The 10,473-nt window shown below is 42.4% G+C and overlaps 1 protein-coding gene across 1 annotated transcript; it reads right to left on the reverse strand.

Moving 5' to 3' along the window:
- LOC109217789 lies at positions 3,399-4,100 on the reverse strand. The gene is made up of 2 exons (XM_019382060.1): positions 3,790-4,100; positions 3,399-3,711 (listed from the first exon to the last, which is right to left on the reverse strand). Exons 1-2 carry the CDS (start codon positions 4,098-4,100, stop codon positions 3,399-3,401), a joined length of 624 nt encoding a protein of 207 aa, XP_019237605.1.

The following is a 10,473-nucleotide window of genomic DNA, read 5'->3' on the forward strand; positions in this document are numbered from 1 at the left end:
ATGGTCAAAGTTCACTATTAGCATTCGATGTAACGCAACTGCCATACCACGCACCAGCAGTTCCAAATTTTAACTAACTACCAAAATTTCTAAAATGTTCGCCAGAGCCCTTATAACTGGACCTATCCACATACTAGAGAACCCATAAACAAATCCTAACAACATATACATAATCCAATGGCGTAACATAACACTAAACAACACCAACCGTGGCCCCATAAGCAACATATAACCAGAAGGGAACACTTTTCAACATCAACTATACAAGTGATACAAAATTCATAGGCGGCAATTTCATTTAAAGATTACATAGTTATTCAAACAAATAAGGATACTTCTTCTTCTTCATCTCTTCCTCGGCTTCCCAAGTAGCCTCTTCAATATGTTGGTTTCGCCATAGCACTTTCACAGAGGGAATTTCTTTATTTCTCAACTTTCGGACTTGCCTGCCAAGAATGGAAACTGTAATTTCTTCATATAACAGTTCTACATTAACCTCAGTAGTATCAACTGGCACGATAAGCGATGGATCTCCGACTATATTCCTCAACATAGACACATGAAATACGGGATGCACCGATGACATCTCAGGTGGTAGCTCAAGCTTGTACACCACCCGACCAATCCTACGAATGACTCTGTAAGGTCCAACATACCTCATACTTAATTTACCTTTCTTACCAAACCGCATTTTACCCTTCAAGGGGGAAACCTTCAAGAATACCCAATCATCTTATTTGAATTCCAAACCTCCACGGTGATAGTCCGAATAGGACTTCTGACGACTTTGAGAAGTCTTCAACCGCTTTTTAATGATCTTAACCTTCTCCATAGCCTGATGTACGAGGTCTGGTCCTATTAATTTAGCTTCCCCAATTTCGAGCTACCCAATGGGAAATCTACACCTCCTACCATAAAATGTCTCGAATGGTGCCATCTGAATACTAGCATGATAACTGTTATTGTAGGCAAATTCTATGAGTGACAAATGATCTTCCCAGCTACCCTTGAAGTCAAGAACACAAGCACACAACATATCCTCAATCGTGTAAATAGTCTCCTCTGCCTCCCCATCGATCTGTGGATGAAAGGCTGTACTATGATTCACCTGAGAACCCAAATCTTGCTGAAATGTCCTCAAAAACTTACCCGTAAACTGTGCTCCTCGATCCGAAATGATAGAAACTGGTGTGCCATGCGACCTGGCTATTTTCTTGATATACAACTAAGCATACTGTTATACTGTGTCGGTAGATTTAACTGGCAAAAAGTGTACTGATTTCTTGAGTCGATCCACAATTACCCAAATTGAGTCAAACTTGCACGAAGTGCACGACAGTCCTACCACAAAGTCCATATTAATCATTGCTGCCTTCCATATTGGAATTTTTATATTCTGTGCCAACCCACCGGGCCGTTGGTGTTCGTCCTTTACTTGCTGACAACTTGGACATCTTGCCACAAAGTCCGCCACATTCCTCTTCATGTCATGCCACCAATAGACTTCCTTGAGATCATGATTCATCTTTGTAGAACCTGGGTGCACGGAATATTTAGAAGTGTAAGCCTCAGTCATGATTCTTTGCAGGAGAGCATCAACATTTGGAACACATAGCCAACTAATGAACCTCTTTGGCCAACGGCCTTTGATGTGCCTCCACGTGAGCCAAACTATCCATAGATTTACAGCTAAGAGAATCCGCCACAATATTGGCTTTTCCCGGGTGATATAAAATATCAATGTCGTAATCTTTGAGTAATTCCAGTCATTTTCTCTACCTCAAATTCAATTCCCCCTGTTTGAAAATGTATTGAAGGCTCTTATGGTCCGTGAATATATCCACATGGACCTCATACAAATAATGACGCCAAATCTTTAATGCAAAAACCATCGCCGCAAGTTCTAAGTCATGTGTTGGATAGTTCTTTTCATGATTCTTGAGTTAAGTAGAAGCATAAGCTATAACCTTTTCGTGTTGCATCAATAAACACCCAAGCCCAATCCTTGAAACATCACAATACACCACAAACCCATATGTACCCTCTTGTAGGGTTAATATCGGTGCTGTAGTCAATGTTGATTTCATCTCCTGGAAGCTTCTTTCACAAGTTTCTGACCATTGTAACTAGATCGCCTTTTACATTAATTTAGTCAATGGAAAGGCAAGAGTAGATAACCCCTCCACAAACTTCCTGTAGTATTCAGCTAAGCCTAAGAAACTACGAAATTCTCTGTTGGAGTAGTAGTCTAGGCCAATTCTTCACACCTGCAATCTTCTGAGGATTAACCTTAATTCCTTCCCTGGAGATAACATGACCCGATAACATGATGCAGCCAAGCCAAAATTCACATTTTGAAAACTTCGCATACAACTGGTATTGATAAAGAGTCTGCAAAACCGCCCTGAGATGATCGACATGGTTCTCTAGACTTTGTGAATATACAAGGATATCTTTAATAAAGACTATTACAAAAGAGTCAAAAAAAGGCTTTAAGACTCGATTCATAAGATCCATGAAAGCTGATGGGGCATTTGTTAGCCCAAAAGACATTACCAGAAATCCAAAGTGCCTATACCGGGTCTTGAAAGCTATCAGAATATTCTGCTCCCTAATATTCAATTGGTGATACTCGGATCTTAAATCAATTTTGGTGAAGCACTTATCACCCTGCAATTGATCAAACAAATCATCTATCCTTGGTAGTGGGTACTTATTTTTGATTGTGACTTTGTTGAGCTGCCGGTAGTCAATACACATCCGTAGCGACCCATCTTTCTTTCTTACGAAGAGAACCAGTGCGCCCCAAGGCGACACACTTGGTTGGATGAAACCCTTCTCTAACAAATCCTTCAATTGTTCCTTTAGCTCCTTCAATTCTACCGGTGCCATTATGTAAGGTGACGCTGTGTACCTGGCATCACATCAATCCCAAAATCAATCTCTCTGTCTTGTGGTACACCAGGGAGCTCATCCGGAAAGGACATCCAGAAATTCATTCACATTATACACAGACTCAAGCATAGGTGCCTCAGCATTGGTGTCGGTGACGCGAACCAAATGATAGATACACCCCTTGTTAATCATCTTTGTGGCCTTAAGGTAAGAAATAAACCTACCTTTTTCCACCATGTTATCCCCCTTACATTCAACAACTGACTCATTTGGAAATTCAAACCTCATAGTTCTAGTTCGGGAATCAAGCTTGGCAAAACAGGAAGAAAGCCAATCCATTCCCACTATTACATCAAAATCAACCATCCAACTTAATGAGATAGATCATGGTGTCCCGACCATGCACTGTGACAACACAATCCCTATAAACCCTTGCGACCACAATAGACTCACCAACCTGAGTAGATACAGAGAATGACTCATGAAGTTGTTCGGGTTCTATCCTAGAATTCCATAGCAACATAAAGAGTGACATAGGACAAAGTGGAACCGGGATCGATAAGATCATACACATCATGGGATTGGATAGTCAATAAACCTGTGACAACGTCTGAAGAAGCCTCTGCACTCTGGCGACCACTCATAGTATATAAATGTCTAGGTCCTCCCGAAACGTATGCACCACCCCTAGATGCACCACGCCCTGCGCGTGCTGGAGTGCCTCGAGCTGGAGGTGGTGCTGAGGATGTAGCAGCTGTAGAACTGGATGGCTGTATTGTGCCCCTGCCCGCACCCTGGCGGGACGAACGACACTCTCTGAATATGACCCCTCAATCTATACCAAAGTATATGGGTTGGTCCATGTAACAGATCTCCAAGTGTATCTTCCCACACCTGGGGCATGGGGGCCTCCGCTGCTGCTGGAGTCTCCCTCTTGACCGGCTCTGCTGGTGGGGTCCCTTGTTGCCTTGACAGGGCCTGAAATGACTCCACTGTTGCTGACTGGGCCATGATAGCGGTGCACTAGCTGAAGTCTGAACAAAAGACTGTGATGGCCCTCCCCTGAATGCTGACCTACCACCACCAAACGAATCTCCAAGGTTGCCCGCGGAACGGTCCTTACTGCTACCCTCTCGCTCCATTATGTTCTTCAACTTACAGTTCTCTGTAGCCTGAGTAAATGCCACAATCTTCCCATAGTTCATGTTAGAATTCAAGACAATTGTAACAACCTCATTTATAACCAAAAGGCTAAGGCCCCGCACAAACTAGCGAAATCTAGCCTCCATAGTAGGCAACATGTGAATAACATACTTGGACAGGTGCGCGAACTCCATGTGGTACTCCTACACACTCTTGTTACCTTGCTTTAGGTTTTCAAACTCAGCAACATAGGCTGCCTTTGTCTTGGCAGGCAAAAATGATCCATGAAGGTTTCATTCAACCTCGCTGGAGGGCTCCCCTCCTCACGGGAGTCCTCCCATAGCTCAAACCAAGAATAGGCCACCCCTTTCAAGCGGTAGGTGGCCAACTCCACACCCTCGGTCTCAGTAGCGTGCATAAATCGGAGAGTCTTGTGCATCTTATCAATGAAGTCCTGGGGGTCCTCCTCGATATTAGTACCCGCGAACAGTGGAGGATCTAATCGAAGAAACCTGTTCACCCTAGAACCAGTAGAATCCCCTTGCTGGCTAGAAGAAGCGGATTCAACATTTGATATATGGGCCTCGGAAGCCACAATCTGAGCCTACATCTGTATGGCTCCCTTAAGATCCCTATCAGAAACACCAGGACCGAAAGCTGGGGCAGCAGGTGGAACCAGAATATCAGTTGGAGGAATCGTTGCATGCTCAGTAGGTGTAGGAACCGGTGCAGTCTGGTCAGATGTAGTTGAATCAGGAAATGTAGTAGTCGGGGGAATATTCTCTCCCCTCAGGTACTCATCGACATCATCAAGTAAAGAATGAACTGACACTCCTGGGGCAGCATTGGCTCCTTCGCCAGTTCTTGCTTTCTTCCTAGGTGCCATGTACTGAAAGTTAGAGCAATGCACGAGTTAGAGGAGGAACAGTCTCACAACCAGCTCTATCACATGATATAGAACATCAAAGAACGGTATTATTCCTAAATGTCCAAGTACACCCTAATTATAGATGTGGTCGACAACACACTAATAAGAATGGCTCTAGTAGACACGACTCCGAGACATCCTAGGACACTTCAAAACATTTGGCTCTGATACCAGGTTTGTCACACCCCAAACTCAAGGAGCGCGACCGGCGCTCAATCGAGTGAACCCGGCAGAGCAGACCCGTGAGATACTTTTTACCCAAACTCACTCATGAACGAAGAGAGGACATATTCTCATTAATTAGATAATAGGGAGATCATGTATACAATAACAAATCATTTTCATTAGTTACTTCATCTTAAAACCTCAAAATACACACATTTTCATGGTTTAAGTGGAACAAGTGATTCTAACATAACATGAATTGTTTGACTTTCCAACACCCATATACAACCCACACTATGTCTACAGAGCCTCTAATAGATACAAAAGAGTACAATGAAAGTTCCGGTAATAAGGCTCCGTCTATGCCTCAAAATGTGATAATATAATGGACAAAAGATACATGACCCCAGAATGAAGCGGCACTCACCAAGTCTGCTGGGAGAAGGGTGTACTGCTATCACCGATCAATGCCGCTTGCTGTGAAACCACATGCATTCATTAAATATGCAGCTCCCCGGCAAAAGGGACGTTAGTACCGTCGAATAGCACTAGTATGTATAACTAAACACCCTCGCAATAGAATGAATAATACTACAAGGAGGAACATTCATAAAATCAATGGAGTCCTCAAACAATACCAACACATCAAGTTAAGAACCAAATACGTTTTCAAGTAAATTTCCATTTTTTAGGTTCGGAGATCCTTAGTACCGATATACCATTGCTCACAATACCACAGTACCTTTATCGCAGAGTCCGATCACGAGCCGATCGGCTAGGCCGTCTCATTTGAGACATCAACCACAATCACAATTTCAATTACAATTTCCCGCACAATCACCACTATGTGTGCGGTATGGCATCCGATCACGACCTGATCGGCTAGGTTGTTTCACCCGAGACATCATCCTTTTCTATCAATCCGCTCACTTCACACTTCTTTCACATCTTTTCAATTCATTGGCACTAGTGGCCACAATTATAATATCATTCTTGGCACTTGGCCGTATTTCATATTTTATGCTCCCCTTTTCACTTTCACACGTCATCATCATTATCAACAACAGGACTTTTCAATTCAAGACTTTAGGTACATGTGAGCAATTAAGAGTCTTAGACATATAAAGATTTTTAACATAATTTGGCATTATAACCTTCATTCAAACTTGACTTGAAGTCATAATATTTATAACACACAGCCAATACTTGGAACATATTCTCAAATGATAACATAGCATGATAAAAGCATTTGGAACACATATTGAACATATATCTTTCAACACAAGTTTACTCGGAATAGCCAATTTCATAATGATCAACTTGGGTCTTACATAACTTACATGAACACCTTGGAATTCAATTCTAGGAAAGGAGTTTAGCCAACATACCTCAATTGAGCTTCTTTGAACTCTAAAATTTTTCGGAATTCATTGAAACTTCAATATATTTTAGAAATATAACCAACTGAACCAAAATTAGGAAGATGATCATGGTTCTAGCTCATTTGAGCATTTTATCAAACACTAGGCGTGCATTAAGGTTTCAAGGTCCTTTCTTGGTGGGTTCCATCATCCCACAACTTGTTCTTTACCATTTTTAGCTCAACAATCTTCCTACACCCTGTGATAACACATGCATGCAAAATAAACAACTCCCATACCAAGAATTGTCTTGCTAATTACCCATTTTTGGTTAAAATTCAAAATTAAGCGCTAGGGTGTAGAATCTTACCTCTAGGATGAAGTCCTAGTGAGTTCACTAAATAATCTTCCAAGATTTGAGTAAGAATTGGTGGATGAAGCTTAGGAACTCCCTTTCTCATTCTCTTCCACTCTTTCTCTCCAGAAATATATGTTTTATGCTTCTAAAATGATCCCCAAGGGTGTTTCATTAGAATGGGGCCGGGTTCAAAAATTAGAAAGATATGAGCCCCGACACAGGTCAGTGGTCACATATGCGACCGCATAATGCTTCTATGGTTTGCGAAATGGCTCACGAAATGGCCCCCTGGAACTAGGCAGGTCTGCCCCACTCTGCGGCTGCATAATGCGCTGCAGAACCTCCCTTCAAAACATTTCCATGCTGAATCTACTCGCGAAATCGTTGTGCGGCCGCATAATGGACCGCAAATTGGTCCTACAATTTTACTCAAGTTTCTGCTTCGTTCTGCGGCCATTCTACGGCCTATAGAGTGATTGTACGGCCGCATAGTGGGCCGCAGAAATGACTTTTATTTCCAACAATTTTGCTTAACTCCTCAGCGCACCGCTTAACCCAAAAATTCCGTACTGTGTTGAGCTAGAATCTCTACAATTTTTAACACATAAGCCTACCTCAACACCACAAATCCTGGGTTTTAGGTGAAATTTTACGGGGCCTTTCACATGACTATGCCGGGCGAATTGTGATATTGATCATGTAGTCATGCTGGGCGGATTGAGATATTGGCATGTGAGTTTGCCATTCGGTTGTGATTAGAAATGTGGAACAAGGTGACATGAGCATATGATTTGTGGGTTGAGACTCGGGACTTGTGATATGACATAAGGTAACTCGAAGTCATTTAGTTACGAAACTTGTGATAAAACGACTTGATTAATTGGTTGTTATTTGTTTTTCTTATTTGGTTTCAATAGTATTTTCACGGTGTTACTATTACTTTACCGTTTATATCAAATTTTGATTCTTATTGCCATTTTCTAATTCTTGTTTCATTACTAGCTTTATACTTCTATGCTGCAAATGTTATTTTTACTAGTAGGTTTTCTTGACTTGTACCTCATCACTACTCAATTGAGATTAGTCTTGATACTTACTGGTAAGACCATGGTGTACTCATACTACTCTTCTGCACATTTATGTGCAAATTCGTGTATTGGAGATATCAGACTCAGGTAGAGTTAGCTTTTTAATGGCAAGGATTCAAGGTAGAGCTGCTTGGTCATCGTAGTTCCTTGGAGTCCTTTGCTTTTATTGTACTATCAGCTCGTTATTCGAACAATATTATATTTCAATCTTTGAAATCTTTCCATGTGTTCATCTAGAGTTCATGACTATGTATTACCTAGTCTTGACAGGGTATTATGATTATTTCCGCGTATTCATATTTTGCTTTTGTTTCGATATTCATATTAAACTCTATTTTAGTTTATCATTGTTAAATTGACTTAATTGTTGTGAGCACTCGGCTTACCTAGTCTTAGAGACTAGGTGTCAGACGACACCTAAGGCGAGATTTTTGGTCGTGACAAGTTTGTATTAGAGCTCTAGGTTCATAGGTTCTATGAGTCACGGGCAAGTTTAGTAGAGTCTTGCTTATAGGTACGCAGACATCTGTACTTATCTTTGAAAGGCTATGGAACTATTAGGAAAATTACACTTCTTTTATTACAGTTGTGCGGATTTGTTGATTTTAAAATTTGAGCCTTTGTATCTCTATTCTCTCATAGATGGTGATGATGCAACCTACCAGATCATCTGAGCAGACACACACGCCACTTGCTAAATCTGCGAGAGGCCTGGGCTGAGGTTAAGGACGAGAAGGGGCACGTGCCGCTGCTAGAGCACCTACCAGAGCAGTAGTTGGGGAGCCACCAGTAGCTCCGGTTGGGGGACAAGCACCAGAGGTGCCTGTTGTCACCCCCGTACTTCAGGAGACTTTGGCGCAGTTACTGAGCATGTTTGGTACATTGGCTCAGGCCGGATGTATCTCCGTTTCACCATCTACTTCACAGATTGGGGGAGGAGCTCAGACTCCCACCGCCCGTACTCTAGAGCAATAGGCTAATGTTGGTCATACTCCAGGTTTGGTTTCGGTAAAGCCTGTTATTCTTATTCAGCCTGAGGTCAGGTTAGGAGTATCAGAGGAGGAGTAGAAGAGGCTTGAGAGGTTCAAGAGGTATGGTCCACCTAATTTTAGTGGCACTTCTACCTAGGATGCACAAGTTTTTCTTGAGAAGTGTCACCATATTCTCGGCATCATAGGTATTGTGGAGGTGAGAGGAATTGCTTTTAATACATTTTATTTGTTGGGAGCAGTGTATCAGTGGTGGTAGGTTTATGAGGAGTGTAGGCCAGTTGATGCAGCACCACTCACTTGGACTCAATTTTTAGAGATGTTTTTGAGGGACTTTGTTCCCCAGACCCTTCGAGATGCGTGACACACAGAGTTTGAGCAACTTCATTAGGGCGCAATGAGGGTATCCGAGTACGCCATGAGGTTTAGTGAGATATCCCGTCATGCACCTACTTTTGTTCCCACAATCAGAGAGAGAGTCCACAGATTTATTGGGGTCTCAGTTATGGTCTTAGATTCAGCATGTCTCGGGAGTTGGAGGCTGATACTCTATGTCAAAGGTTGTGGAGATTTCTAGAAGGTTAAGAGCGTATTCGGGGTGAGGAGGGGGAGGATAAGGAGGCAAGAGGCCTTGAGGTTCTGGAGGATTCAGTGGATTCTACTATTCAGATATGACCCATCACGGTGGAGGCTTGGGCAATCGGTCAGTCCAATCCACATTTTAGACTACTTGTGGTGCTCCAATTAGTTAGAGACCCCAGGGTACTCATATGGGGTAGTCATCTTTGATTGCACCGCCTGCACGAGGTTTCTACAACGGTTATTCTAGTTATTAGGCATAGTCTCAGTACCGCAACAATGCCTGTAGAGGGGTTCTCATGAGTGTGGCGATACTATGAATATCATAAGAGATTGTCCCAGACTTAGGAGAGGTGGATTTCATTAGAGCACTCAGGCTATGGGCCCCATTCCAGTTGATAATCCACATGCACAACCAGCAAGGGGTGGAGGAGAGGCCAGTAAAGAGCGCCCTAGAGGGGGAGGCCTGACCTGTTGGTATGCTTTCCATGGTAGGGCTGAGGCCGCTGCATCAGATGGTATTTTTACAAGTATGGTTTTGATTTGTCATAATGGATCCGTAGTATTGTACTGATAGGGAGTTGTTCTTGTCAGACTTGTTTGATAGTCCTCTCATACATTTCTCTTTACATATTTAGTCATATTCGCGTTGTTCTTATTGGGTTTAGCTTGCAAGGTATGTTCCTAGAGGATATTAGGCGACACTTGTTGATTTAGGTGAGTGGTTATGAGGTCTTTATGTTTCTTGCATCGTGATCAACATTGTGAAGGTTTGGGCAAGGTTTTAGATATTATGAGATTAGTTGCTAGTGCTGGAATTGATTATGGGCGACTATTATGGTCAGAGATATTATTATGGGCAAATGGCAACGTATTAAGTTTGGGTGGTCATACCTTGTGGGTGTATGCATGAGGCGTTGTAGGTGGTTGAGGTTGATAGCATGTGTTAATGTGGGAATTGGGACTT

This window comes from Nicotiana attenuata, chromosome 2 (genome assembly GCF_001879085.1).
Source record: "Nicotiana attenuata strain UT chromosome 2, NIATTr2, whole genome shotgun sequence".
Classification (NCBI taxonomy): Eukaryota; Viridiplantae; Streptophyta; class Magnoliopsida; order Solanales; family Solanaceae; genus Nicotiana; species Nicotiana attenuata.

Bases quoted from the DNA above. Each gene is read 5' to 3' on its own strand.
- LOC109217789 (XM_019382060.1), bottom strand. From the start codon at position 4,100: ATGAACTATGGGAAGATTGTGGCATTTACTCAGGCTACAGAGAACTGT. The intron at 3,712-3,789 runs GTGTGGGAAGAT...GGTCATATTCAG, and splicing joins CGGAGGCCCCCATGCCCCAG to AGAGTGTCGTTCGTCCCGCC.